Source organism: Engraulis encrasicolus, chromosome 15, assembly GCF_034702125.1.
Source record: "Engraulis encrasicolus isolate BLACKSEA-1 chromosome 15, IST_EnEncr_1.0, whole genome shotgun sequence".
Lineage (NCBI taxonomy): Eukaryota > Metazoa > Chordata > Actinopteri > Clupeiformes > Engraulidae > Engraulis > Engraulis encrasicolus.
The window spans coordinates 9,188,058-9,203,057 of NC_085871.1; the positions used below are offsets into that span (position 1 = coordinate 9,188,058).

Below are 15,000 nucleotides of genomic sequence, written 5' to 3' on the forward strand. Positions count from 1 at the left end.
TTATGCTCAATTGATAACGGGCAAGGGGACGTTTACGGCACTCCGCTTCGTTATCAATTGAGCATAACCCACGACCTCTCGTGGCCTGTTGCTTAATTGACTGTAACATTGACTGTAGCCTACGTAATATGCTGCTGTAATGCAGGGCATTGACTGGATAGGCTACAATACAATGCAATACAATATACAATATATTTTATTTGTCATAGTGACAAGCACAACGAAATTGTGCATTCCTTGTTGTAGCAAAAATAAATAAAAATAAAATAAAATAAATAAAAATAAAAAATAAAAATGGAATAAAAAGAGTGGTATGTATATAAAACTATGCTTTTGAAGCAAAATTCAGTTCTGTGATGGCCGCTGCATAGAAACTGTTTTTCAGTCTGTTTGTCCCTGTCTTCATGGACCTGAATCTCCTGCCCGATGGCAGCAATTCAAACAGACTGTGACCTGGGTGGGATGTGTCTCGGGTACAGGTCTTTTCGTCGAATGGATTCTTGAGAGGGGACCATTCGAACAAAACGTTGGACCATTCGTATAAGGCAGGGGATCTTTCGTCGAGGACGTTCCGTCTACCACAAAAGCCTACGAAACGTCCTTAAAATTGAACTAAAGATCCTTAGGTTTGAACTAAACGTCCCTTCAGCCTGCCTATATTAGAAATGTAAATCAGCTTTTTTAATGCTCATTTTAACGGGTTTTCTTCAGCCTGCCTATATTAGAAATGTAAATCAGCTTTTTTAATGCTCATTTTAACGGTTTTGTTTATTTAAATATCTAAATCAGCTGTTAAGTTTTGTTTTTTGTTGATTTAAACATGTAAATCTATAAATAAAATGTACTTACTCATTTTAACTGGTAGGCCTATGTTGTTGTTTTTTTTCATCTTTACGTCGTTACATTTTTTGACAATTTACCTTTAAGCCCTTACATTTTTTGACAATTATCTAGACAATATTTGAGAAGCTTTTTTTTTCACTTTTACGCCGTTACTTTACTCCGTTACATGTTTTGACAAATATCTGTAGGCCTATGTTACTTTCTACTCCTTACATTTCTGAAACAGTATTTGAGTAGCCCCAGCTGCGGGCAGAGAGGTGGGACCAAGCACAGCCTTGTCGCTTTGAATCAGGGCAGCATGTGTCTAGAAGTCCTGACCACTGCACATTTGGTTGTCATGCAGCAACTTTCCGGTAACTTTTTAGATGAAAGCTTCTAGCTACCGTCTTCTGGGGGTCTGGAATATACCTACGTGTGGAGAGTAGGCCTATAGCTTCACTATTCAAATTAAATGCAAAGCACCAGCAACAAGAGAAAGCTGTCTGCCGACACTCTGATGTTTCTGATTCTGAATGACAACAAATAGTTCGCGCATGAGCCAGAAAAGATACAACAGTGTCGGAAAACATAGCCTACAGAATGCACCCATGTTAAATCCATGCAACAGTTTAGAGAGAGAGAGAGAGAGAGAGAGAGAGAGAGAGAGAGAGAGAGAGAGAGAGAGAGAGAGAGAGAGAGAGAGAAAACGTCCCTTCAGGCTGCCTATTTTTTTTGTTGGAAATCCTCCTCCAATCCCTTCAAGCCTTCAGGCTGCTTATTTTGTAAATGTTTAAAAATGTAAATCAGCTGTTTTTAACGCTCATTCTAACGTCTTTTGTTGATTTAAAAATGTAATTCAGCTATTTTTCACGCTCATTTTAACTGTAAAGGCAATAGTTTTGAGCAATTATTTTATTTGTAGCCTATTAGGCCTCTTTATTAAATAAGCTGGTAGCTACCTATTTTGGCCTCGTTATTAAATAAGCTAACTGCCTATTTTGTTTTAGGTTTCGTTAGAATTCCTCCGTAGTTCTACTTGTCAGACGTAGCCTAGAACTACTTGTAATTTGCACTATTGGTGGAATCGTTTTACGCAAACAAAATGGACACACGAGAAATCCCCAACACATATCCCCAGCACAATATTGCAACACACACTTTACACAATGATATTGAATGGGTCCAATGTTCTTGCAACACTTTCCCCCTGGCCACATCAACATGAATGGAACATTCTTCCTAGCGTGCGCGCTCTCGCTTGAAGGTGATTGCCATGTGGGTTTGAAAGTCAGTTTTCACTTCGCAACTCTAGAGCAAATCAGCTGGTACTGCGCCGCTTGCTTGCTGGTCAATAAACGTTGAACTGAACCGTTTTGTGTGCGTGTATGCATGCGTATAGCCTACCAACATCTGCCCATGCTACGCGATGCATAGACAGTTCCAACACCAAATAATAAAGAGTAGGCTACATCAGAGCAGTGAGTCTTTAAATTCAGTGAAACGGTAAGAAGGTTTTTTTGTAAGTGGTTGCAACCATGCATGTTTTCTGTGGAAAACATCAGGTCCTCATGGCGACGCCAGGCTTGCTGAAAATGGTGACAAACACATTCAGAATACACATTTCTTAATGGGAAGTTGTTGAGAACAAACTGTTCACTAATGGGCATGAAGTCTTGTCATGCAAATGACCTGCCGTGTTCAGGGGAAGTCATTCCCCCTCCCGCATAGACAAGGCAACCCTTTCAACAGGGCCACGCAGAGTGGACAGTGGAATGCTGCTTGAAATAAGTCGATAATGAATAAAATATTACGCGCAACGTCTACAAGAAAAGTAATGGCTATTATTACCGTTGCGCGTAAAGATGAGGAAGGGATGGATAGATGGATGGATGCTATCCAATGGAAGGGGCCCTCAAACAGTCTACATGACATCTTCATTAAAGTCGTTAAATAAGTACCTGTCAACAAAATCATGCCCCCGAAATCCGCCTCCATTAAAGGCAATAACTAACTGTCGGTCTACATATCACTGAAGCATAACCGCACCAAATGACTTCAGGCCGGTGAATGGTGAGCACGATGCAATTAATTTTTCTGATTTCCATTTTGGTTGAACTATAGCCTACATTAGTGCAGGTGCCTATATATAAATGTAAAACTCTTTTTTTTTTTACCAGCACTGACCTGTACACTGTTTCATGTATTAACTAATTGCACTTTCTGCCTTCTCGTTTCACATGTGATAAATAAAGTGCTTGCACAGGCTGTTGTTTTAATTTCGCATTTCTTTCATGTCCACTTAGTATGCTTTATCCAATTAGCCATGGATGCAGGATCATTCACTGGACTGGACACTATTGTAAGAGGTGAAATTTAGACCACGATTCAGGAACGACAGACAACAGGAGTAAAGGTTGTGCTCGTTTTATTTTTACAATTTCATAAAATACAATTAGGAGGGAAAACCACCACAATATCCATGCAGCCAGCAGCGTCTGTAAACTGCTATCGTCTTTGAATAAATCACAATCTGGAGACACTCGGACGATAGTAGCCTACAAAAGTTAAATTACACACTCAGCCACTGCTGCCGGACCTTGGCTCGTTCTACTTAATTCAACTATAACATGCGCAATAGGCTATTATAGCCTACCCAAATGCAACTTACCCACAGTTCCCAAAGCGACCGGCCGCACGCAATGGATACCTACAGCGCACGTCCCGGCACGGCAGCTTGGAGCAGACAGCTCAGCAGCCCTGCCCCACCCCAGCGTGTAGCGCACAAGTCTACACTATTGTCCGAGTGTTGTTATTTCAAGAAAGCAAACTGTCACTGTCCGCCGGCCGCTGTCGTGACATCTTTTATTAACACTAGTATTTTTTTAACAAGTGAGGAGTTCATTGATAGTTTCCTTAAGAGTGAAGTAGCCTACTCTTTAGGCTAGCGTTGCCTCTTCCAGCCAACCATCCGGCGCAGTGTTCAGCCTGTAGCAGGATCGATAGGCGATGATGGCCAGGGCGCACATCAGTGCTTGGGTTGTCTATGCTTTTTACTGGAATACTGTCGCAGATCAGATAGAAATGATCCTGTTATGAACCCGAGTTTAGTAGATATCGCGTAGTGAACGAGGCAGCCTGCAGTTTGAAGCGCAATGTGGCTGTAACAAGTTAGAAAGTAGCCAAACTCTGTTGCTTGTTAACCTTTTTAAATTATGAGCGTAATGGTGGGGTGGCGTCCGCGCCAATGTCATATCCTGAGCGTATTGCTCGGTGCGTAATTCCAAGTGCAGTATAACGAAAAGGAAGAAAAGGAAGATGATGGGCTAGACCCGAAATGTTTGTCCCCTGTTTGTCGGTTTTATTTACTTTTTTCGGCTTTGTTTAATACAGTTTTTGATTCTGCATTCAGCTCCAGTGTGCGACTCCTTTCTTTCTTTTTATATTATGAGCGTTCCACGAACTATCTTTCTTTGCGCACGCTATAAAATGGCAATAAACCTGTTAATATAAACTACTGGTTAACTATGTATTCTATGCTTTCTAATGTTGATAAAGGCGGGATAAGCGGGATAATGTATTGTCCACACGTGACTACGGAAATATATTTCCTTCGAAGCGGAATAACAGCACTCTGCCTTCGGCATCGGGGGTCTTATTCGCCCCGTAGGGCAATATTTTCTTATAGTCACGTGTGGACAATACATTATCCCTTACCTTTAAATTACTGTTGTAAGCCTACATTTTAAAACATTTCGTCGATATTGTAGCGGTGCAACCGACTGTTTTAAGTTATGAGCCAGGCAACAATAAGACTGCCGTTACCTTTCCAAAAATGAATACAAATCAGTGACCAACACATTAGAAATAACTCAGATCAACACAACGAATATCTTTTCTTATTTTTAGTAGTGCACTTTTGTAAAACCCTTGTTTGCAGACTTGTGCGCTTGGTCTCAATTTGGAGCAGCTCACATCAATGTCTGGCTTAGCATTCTTGCGAATGCTGATCTTCTCGGCGCACACTTCATGGTTCCCTCTCTCTTGCTCTCTCGGCTTGTTGCTTCCTGACAGTCTCACCCGCATTTGAAATTAACCCCATTTTATAGTGCACAGGGGGTAACGCTGTTATCTCACTCCGGAGGAGGCAGAGGCAGTCCGTTACGATATAGTATATTTATAAAATAGGCTATAAAATAGACCTAATGATAAAAAAAGCAGCCTGAACTAAAATGAAAAATTAATTTTAAAAAAAATAGAGACGCACGCACGCACTTTCTACATGGTTCGATTTTTGTTTTCATTGCATTGTGGTGGTAGGCACACAAGTTTGATAAAATATAAAAATAATAGGCTAATAAAATAAGCAGACTAAACTAAACGTCTGCCCAGTTAAACGAAAGGTCTGCATGGGTTGAACGTAACGTCCTTAGGTCTTCTACGAAAAATCCTCAGGTACTGCACGAAACGCCCCATGCCTTCTACGAATGGTCCAACGTTTTGTTCGAATGGTCCCCTCTCAACAATTCATTAGACGAATCGTCTCGAATTCTGTGTCTCTCAGAATGCACTTGGCCTTTTTTAGGCAGTGGGTGCTGTACAGGGCTTGACATTAACTTTTTCGCTAGCTGGCCATTGTGGCTAGTGGTTTTCCCAAGTCACTAGCCATTCAGCTATTCTACTAGCCACACATTTGATATTGTACTTTTTTTTATTTATCATGACGCTTTCTAACTTCAGAAGATGAGGTGCTAAAGCAAGAAGATGAGTGCACAGCTTTCTACATGGAAATAAATCATACCAATACAAACTGAGTAACTGAGCTTTTTCTCAAACTTCTACAAACAATTGATACAAAATTGATATACAGGCAAAGTGCAGTATATTGCAGGCTATTCTGATATGTGATACCATAGAATAAGGTACCTGCCAAATTGGCTAGTGACACTGAAATTGTTACCAGCCACAGCCAAGTTTTACCAGCATTTGGCCGGTTGGCAGGTGCCAGTGTCAAGCCCTGGTGCTGTATAGGCCCTCCAAAGATGGAAGAGGGCAGCCAATGATGTTCTCTCCAGCCTTTATGACCCCCTGGAGCTCTTTCCTCTGTGCCACAGTGCAGCCGATCTTGTGTTGTGTTGAGATACTACACTAGTGCGCTTTCAAGCTTACCTGCACACATCCTCCTGACCTGTCTGCCCCTACACACATGTGTGTTCCAGTGTTACACATCATTGCTGTATTGAGCCTTGTGCACAACCGACGTTAACATTCACTCACACAGTAACACACACATTAACTGTATATTGCAGTAAGAGAACAAAATGTCCATTACTTTGTACAAAGTATGTGTCTACTGATGCGTGTGTGCGTGTGCGTGTGCGTGTATGTGTGCGTGTGTGTGTGTGTGTGTGTGTGTGTGTGTGTGTGTGTGTGTGTGTGTGTGTGTGTGTGTGTTTGTGTGTGTGATGTGTATTGATGATAGGTAGGAGGACAGTATTGTACATTCCTTTTCCCATGGGTCACCCACCCACACACACACACACACCTGAACACACACATTATTTGATTTCAGTGCAGCAGTACACACCCTTTGACATCATTTGCAAAATGGCAGGATGAAGTGGGTATACAGGTCACTGTTTCACGTGCACGTGTGTGTGTGTGTGTGTGTGTGTGTGTGTGTGTGTGTGTGTGTGTGTGTGTGTGTGTGTGTGTGTGTGTGTGTGTGTGTGTGTGTGTGTGTGTGTGTGTGTGTGTGAGTGTGTGGGGGGAGAGGGCTCTGTATGTGCGAGGGCAAATCCCTGCTGCATCATTATATTAATCTGCTATGGTGCATACTGCGGCCCTATTGAACGCACGCACGCACGCATGTACGCACGCACGCACACACGCACACACACACACACACACAATGTTGACATGCTTGCACTGACTGCCTACTGCAACCCCTATTCAAGACACACGCACGCACACACACACACTCACACACATGACACACTTTCTTAATAATTTTGTCACAAATGCCACATACTGTACTTCTGATATTGTGTTTATAGACTGCCCCCCCCCCACACACACACAAACGCACACACACACAAACACACACTGAAACATGAAAATGAGCGTGCATGTAAGAAGTCCTTACACATCCTCCTCTACAGTGTATGTGTTTTCTGTTGTTTTTTTTTCATTAGTAAGATGTGTACAGTTCACCTCCCTCGGCATCACCATCTGCTAAACACACACACACACACACACACACACACACACACACACACACACACACACACACACACACACACACACACACACACACACACACACACACACACACACACACACACACACACATACACAGAAATGGGACTAACTGTGTGTGTGTGCGTGTGTTTGTGTGTGTGCGTGCGTGTGTGTGTGCGTGCGTGTGTCATATGTGATATGCAGGGTTCTGGATTGGGCCAACACCTTTGGGAGACAACTCGTTGCCATGTCGACCAGATACTCAGGGTCCCTCCTCCTGCAGAAGGTAAGCCCTGCCCACCACACAACAACATTTAACAGTCCCAGTGCTAAAGAGGCACTAGGTAGGATGACATCATTTGTGCGGTGCCCGAGGCATACCTGTCTCAAAATCTACACCATAATGAAAAAATGCTGTTCAAATAAACTCGCAGTGAGACTGTTTTTCATCACGGAATGCCAGCAGTTGATAAATCTGAATATGGTATGTAAAGCAGTGTTTAAAATGACAAGTGTTTCTCACAACACTCGTTCAGTCCGACGCTGTCAAAAGTTGGATGTGGGGTTTTCTGACAGCGGACCGTGGAAGTGGTAGCGATAAGCCATCGTTCAATACTAATGACTTACATAAGCATAGGCTGACTCGGGACGGCGATTAATTATGCAGTGTAAATGTATGTTTACTCTGTCAGAGTCATAACAGCAACAAGTAGAGTAAGATGAACTCCCTCCCACCACACAATAAAATTACACAGTATCATTCCCAGTGTTAATTATGGAGTGTAAATGTATGTTTACTCTGTCAGTCATATCAACAACAAATAGAACAAGATTTCTTCCAATGTCAGTGCCATATCAAGGTGTTACTGTAAAATTTTCAGTGTATGATGTGGTGTGCATCACAAAAAGTCTTTGTTGTAAGAGCGCTTCCTGGACTCAAAAAAAGGTGTTCTTTGAGGTGCTCTTTGGATGGGCAAATGTAGAAGTTGAAAAAGGAAAAATACCAAGGCACTCTCATCTATCAAAACTAAAAAGCCTTTATTGCATGGCTTGGTTACAGTAAACCTTAAAAAAAAAACCTCCAACATGTTTCGGCCGTCCGGCCTTCCTCAGGGAGTCAACCCTTGATGTGGTGTGCTATACATTGTATAGCATACATTTCACTTTTATCTTAAGACTTACTTTAACATTATGTTTTCATTCTAATGTACCAATTATACTCTAGAAGAGTGTCAAATGTGTTTTTACAAGTGTTGAATTAACATGGCTAGATTTACATGCAGGAAATGACATTCTGACATCACTTCCTGTGAAAGGAAAGGAGGGGCTCCTGCGCTGACCCACATTAGTGATGTGTATTGGCTTCTAATCTACATTAGGTGCATCCAACCAACACTCTCTATCACACACACACACGCACGCACGCTCGCTCGCACGCACGCACGCATGCACGCACACACACACACACACGCACGCACACGCACACACACACGAACACACGCACACTCACACACAAACGTATTCATGCATACATATACAGTATATTGTACAGCATGCACGAGCGTGCGCGCGCACACACACACACACATACACACACACACACACACTGATATTACGTATGCAAAATCTCTGCCGCTGAGTGCAGGCTTACGTCTGTCCAGATGTTCCAGAGAACATGTGTGCCTGTATACTTGTGTCCATGTGTGTGTGTGTGCGCGCGCGTGTTTGTGTGTGTGTGTGTGTGTGTGTGTGTGTGTGTGTGTGTGTGTGTGTGTGTGTGTGGGTGTGTGTGTGTGTGTGTGTGTGTGTGTGTGTGTGTGTGTGTGTGTGTGTGTGTGTGTGTTCAGCTCCTGCTTAACATGGCTGTCTGGCACAATCCCTCACCATGGTGTTATTCTCCAGAGATACTGTAAGTGTGTGTCTGTTTGGACGCGCATGGGCTTGGATCTATGCACATGGAGTTAGAATGCCTGTGTTGTGACTGACAGTTTCAGATATTCTTGTTACGTTGTATGTGCATGTATATGTATACACAATGAGTGTGTGTGTGTGTGTGTGTGTATGTGCGCGCGCGTCCATGTGAGTCTGTGTGTGTGTGCACGCGTGTGTGTGTGTGTGTGTGTGTGTGTGTGTGTGTGTGTGTGTGTGTGTGTGTGTGTGTGTGTGTGTGTGTGTGTGTGTGTGTGTGTGTATGAGAGAGAGAAAGAGAGAGAGAGAGAGAGTCTGTGGGTGTGTTTGTGTGTGTGTGTGTGTAAGAGAGAGAGTCTTTGTGTGTGTGTGTGTGTGTGTGTGTGTGTGTGTGTGTGTGTGTGTGTGTGTGTGTGTGTGTGTGTGTGTGTGTGTGTGTGTGTGTGTGTGTGTGTGTGTGTGTGTGTGTGTGTGTGTGTGTGTGTGTGTGTGAGAGAGTCCGTATGAGTCTGTGTGCACATGCGCGTTGTGTGTTGTGTGTTTGTTCATGCACTCTGGCGAATGCGCCTGTGCGTCTGTGCGTGTGTGTTAAACATCTGTACTCCTACAGCATATGAGGATGAGATGCGTGACCCATGGTGCTGGTTCCATGTCCCAGTTTGTAATGAGGATGTGGGCACTTGGGTGTCTGTACTGTACAATGCAGACCCCCACCCCCCTTATCTGCCTTTGCTCTGTATGCTCCAGGGAATTGCATGTTACTGTGTGTTTGTTTCTCCTTTTAGTGTGACTGTATTTAGGTACGCTTAAATTGTCCAGTAAGCATACATGCATATCTCTTAGGACTGGAATAGTTTGTTGCTGTTTGCAGTTGCGCAAACTTGCTGCCCCCCCCCCCCCCCCTCCTCCATTTCTCTTTCACCCCTTCTCTCTCTCTGTTCCACCATCCCCCTTTCTGTTCTTTTCTGTGAAAGAAAAACACTCTTTTTTAAACTCTTTTATCGGTTCCTTTCTTTCCTGTCAAATTGTTTCATCCCTCTCTTTTCTGTGACCTGCAGTGTGGTTTTAACTGTAAATCTGTGCTCCTCCCTTAATCCCGCTGAGGTCTAAAAATGACATTACATCTAGCTGACGTACTTATCCAGAAAGATTTACTGTGAATAACAGCACAGGGCCAATGTCCCTGCATGATGCTGCGTTGGGGGGTAGATGTTCAGGTTAACCTTATGTAACAGTACTATTATACTGTAGATGGCATTATTACGGTTGCATGTCTCGTTTTCCCTTGTTACCACTTCCTCCAATCAACTGAACCAATCAGGGTTGCCAGATGAGGTAGATGATTTCCAGCCCCAAAAAATACTCAAAACCCGCATGGAAGCACTAAATCCCGCCCAATTCTATTGATTTCTATGGCCCAATCTTTTCTAACGCCCAATCTGGCAACACTGGAAGCAACGGTGGGGAGTGGCCTAATGATTACTGTCATACATTTTAAACACATAACCTTCTTGCAGAAGGGATAGCCGGCGATCCTATTCACTGTGTTGTATGTGAAATAGCCTATCTACATCGCATTGCTATGACATTGCCAAAAGTCTTAAGTAACAAGTAAAGACGTGGTCATTTCCATTTTGGTGACGACATGGTTATAACAGAGGTTGTGCATAAAAGGGTGATGACAAGGCATTGTGAGTTTTAGACACATGCTATTTCTTGAGAATATGCAAGTTTAACTTTAATTTGTTTGGTGCCATTTATAGCCATTAGCAACTGTGTGCTAGTTTGTTAGCTGTGGATATTCTCCTGTGTAGGAAAACCTCTAAAACCTTAAATTTCTGTGACGAACCGTCAAGAAAGCATCTTGGTTCCTCCAACAGATAGCTGGTGCCTTTACTGCCCTAACTGTGGGGACAGAAAGATGCTGCAGAGTCCCGCTTGGAAAGCACAGATCAGGGGCATTGAACGCGTTGAATGCTGCAAGCGCTTGATCAGGGAGAGTGAGCGACCAACCATAGCTTGTGTTTAGAAAAATGTAAACATTCCATTGGTTGCTGCCTGCTGCCGCTGAGCTTATTACATATTTTTCGCTGAAGTTCAACTTCTCTTTTAACGCTTTTGACACCCTCAGCGCTTTTTTTTTTTTTTTTTTTTTTTTTTTTTTGGGGGGGGGGGGGGTGCTAATACCCAGACAAACAGATTCCTATGATCAGACAGACACATAGACAGACAGACAGACAGACAGACAGACAAAAGCAAAGCAGTAAACAATAAGCACTTCCCCTGTTTCTAATCTTCTGCTCCTCACCAACTCAACCCACCTCCCATGGTACTGTATGTGTTGTGAATAAGTCTGACATTCTTCATCCTGAAAGTCTCAATCTCTCCCTTTGGTTCCAATGTTCACTCATTTCCCTTGCTCTCCCCCTTTTCTTTTTATCTCTTTTATGTCCACTTTTATTGCTCAGTTGTAATTATGCATCCCTTTTTATTGTTGTTCTTTTCACATCTCTCTAATCTCTCTCCCTCCTTCTCTCTCTCTCTCTAACTACTATCACCTCAGCTCTCAGCTTGGCCTTTCCCTTGGGGTGTTTGTTTAACTGGCTGTCATAAACAAACGTTTGCTTATTAATGACCTGTGAAATGGTTATGGCATTTTATGGCCTGGTCAAATAGAATGTTGCTCTCTGATTGGCTCGCTGGGTATACATGCTCCGATGTGTGTCAGGAAGTTGACTTCGTTGAATGCACGCCTCATTGGCTGTCTGTTGTCCCTTGTGTATTCCACACTCACCAGAGAATGCTGACCAATCATTAAGAGGATCATTGCTATACCTCTAAATCTATTTTTTGTTATATTTGAGGTTATCATTTGGACCACGCTCAAAGTAATTAATAAACACTGAGTGAAGCCTGCTATTAGGTACAAGTACTGTATATTACTATTAACATGGATCCGGGTGAAAACGACTAGTGTTTCACCGGTCCTCTGGAGGAAATAGCTACGTACTTTCTGTCATTATTGGATCGTCTTGGTGAAACAGTGGGTCTGTCATTGGTGCACATGGTTTAGTACTGTTGTAACAAAAGCCCACACATCCAAGCATCTGACCTGGGAGAAGGACCACAATGGTACAGACGTTACATGACATTACATTTGACAGAGACTTTTTATCCAAAGTGACTTACAGTCCAGGACATAATCAGAGCAAACAACACTTGCAGATACAAAACACACAGGAAATATACAGAACAATAGGAGCAGATGCCAAGTACGGCTAGTGTACTTAGAACACATTAGCACAGGGTTAAGTAGAGTACACACACCCAAACAGCAGAGTCTACCCTTGGTCTGGATAGACACTTCTTAAGCAGGCTTTTTCTGTCTTCCATTTGTCTAAATACCTGTTCTGCCATTGGCAGTGGAAAATATCTCTGCTGTGTTATTTTTTGTGGTGGGCAGAAAAGCTGCACAGGTTTCATATCCTCCTTTTTTACTTCCTGTCCATGAGCAGGTGGCAAACGTGATGCCTTTGAGATTATTTTATGATTTGTTTGTTCTTTTGAAGCGCACGCCATGCAGGATTGTGGACATCTTTTTCCAGTCATATATCAAGCTGTGTCAATATAATCAAGGAAATATGCTACCATAAACCAAGAACAAGAAGTCATTAGCTCAGTACCTCTGATAGGTATGCATACATTATTCAACCTGATCACAGCAACAGCCCCAGTCGACTTCATGTTGACATTCAGATGTTGCCAGCCGTTTGTACGTAGTCAGAGATCCATTCTGGGCTGACAATGTTTAGCTAACATTTTAACAAACTTGCCAGATAAAGTGTACATATGTCACCAAAACCGCAACCATGTTACCCAGGAAGAGGAACAAGTTGTATACAGACAAACTGTAGACTTTTGCAGTTCCTTTGCAAATGACAAGATACATCCTGTGCTGACACAGTGGCCAAGTTCACTGGTATCTGTGGAGATACAATGGCCGTTTCCCAATGTCTAGTGTGCGTCCTTCAAAGTGTATCAGCATTTCGTAATCATGCCCAGTGATCGGATACTCTTTGATGAACTCTGCAGAGTATCCAGTCACTGGGCGTGACTAATTAGGCTGGCACACTTTCAAGGCCCATACACTTGACATTGGGAAATGGTCATTGTCCGTTGCTCTAGTGCAGTGTTTCCCAACCTTTTTTGTCTTGTGTACCCCCTAAGCCTTTTTATTGTACCATGAGTACCCTCTAACCAATGCTATGTATCTATGTCTTTATCCCCACTCAATTGACCCCCATTCAAAATTACATTTTTCCACGTACCCCCTGAGGTGTGCTCGCGTACCCCTAGTGGTACACGTACCCCTGGTTGGGAAACACTGGTCTAGTGCACCCCACTACAATCCCCCATCTCCTCCCTGTCCCCCTTACACAACACATGACTTCTGTCTGACCTGCTGCGTAGATCGGGCAGGTGTAAGTGCCGTGTCGTGATTGCAGGTAGAACATTTGTGTTAAACTTGGCTGCCGCACTTTTAATGCTGACCCCTGCTGTGATGAGCAGGGAAGCTGGAACGAATGGTCAAATGGGTCAATTCTCCCAGGGCCATGGAGAGGAGGAGCACAGAACGGGGTCCTCATTACATTGTAGAGTATATATTGGGTGGGTAGGCCCTTTCAGATGACTTTGTTCTGGGCTCGACCAAAGCCATCTTCTGACCTGGTGATTTTTCTGAGGGCATAAAGTAACAGATTAAGCCTTGGTTATTACTATTTTGGTGACAGGTTATAACATAGGGTATAAAGCAAAGGCATTAAATATGCTTTATGAATTACAATGACTAACTTACTTACAATGGCTCCAGAATAATCAAAAACACACTCACAGCACCCATAAGTAACAGATTAAAACCGGGTTATAACATATATAAGGTTATGACATAGGGTCTGCACAAAGGGGTTAAATAGTCTTTGTGAGTTACAATGACTAACTTATTTACAGGGGTGGCAGAATAGCCAATAACCTAGAAGCACCTCACACCTCACATACGGCACCTCAACACCCCCCCACCCCATCCCACCGCACCCCAAGCTCCATTTGTGGTAGCCATGGCTCTGCAGTGTATCTGCCTCCTTCCTGCATGCTATGTCCGGGGATAACGACTTTGAGATCTCATTAACTTTGGCACGGCGGCATCCTCGGCGCACCGCACTGTTCCTCGCCTCCCGCCTGGGATTATCCCCAAGGAAATCTGTGACCCGGTCACCTCGGAACAGTGGACTTATTAATACCCGCTGGCTCCTTCGGCACAGGTGTCCCTCAGGGGCCTGTCCTGGGATCCCTCTCCCTTCGCATGGCTCACGCCTCGCGGACCGATAAAGCCTCCTCACGCAGAAGGGTTGCTCTTGTCTCCAGCCATTTCGAGCTAAAAATACGAGTAATGGAAATAACCTGACCTGTTCAAGTTAGCAGACTTTGGGTCTGGATGTATTGTTTGATATTTGCTTCATGTAATCAGCTTGTGTATTACTTGCCGTGGATCTCTCTCTCTCTCTCTCTCTCTCTCTCTCTCTCTCTCTCTCTCTCTCTCTCTCTCACTGTCATTATTTCTGTGTGTGTTTGGGGGGGGAGGGGTTACTGGGCCATAGTGGGTCGTGTGACAGAGACACATACACAGATGATTATCTACCTGTGTGTGTGTGTGTGTGTGTGTGTGTGTGTGTGTGTGTGTGTGTGTGTGTGTGTGTGTGTGTGTGTGTGTGTGTGTGTGTGTGTGTGTGTGTGTGTGTGTGTGTTTGGGTTTTCATGCTCTCCTTTGTGCCACAGTCTGTCAGGGGACTTTCTGACCTTACAAATGACAAAGGGTACATCCTCTCACTTTCTGTCTCATTCTGTCATCTCTGTCAGTCCATTATTCTCTGTCCTCCATTTGCCTTTCATCTCTCTTTTCTCTCTTAGCTCTCTTTCTTCCTCATCCTTTCCTTCTTCCTTTCTTCTCCTCTCATATTCTATTCTAACTAAACTAAT

The 15,000-nt window shown here is 43.4% G+C and overlaps 1 protein-coding gene across 1 annotated transcript in view; it reads left to right on the plus strand.

Annotated features, from left to right (window-relative positions):
- The window catches only part of cacna2d4a (calcium channel, voltage-dependent, alpha 2/delta subunit 4a), a 179,393-nt gene that overhangs the window by 2,716 nt on the left and 161,677 nt on the right, over positions 1 to 15,000 (plus strand). The window contains exon 2 of the mRNA XM_063216987.1: positions 7,264 to 7,345. Within this exon, the coding sequence (XP_063073057.1) occupies positions 7,264 to 7,345 (82 nt within the window). The remainder of the gene's footprint in view (positions 1 to 7,263; positions 7,346 to 15,000) is intronic.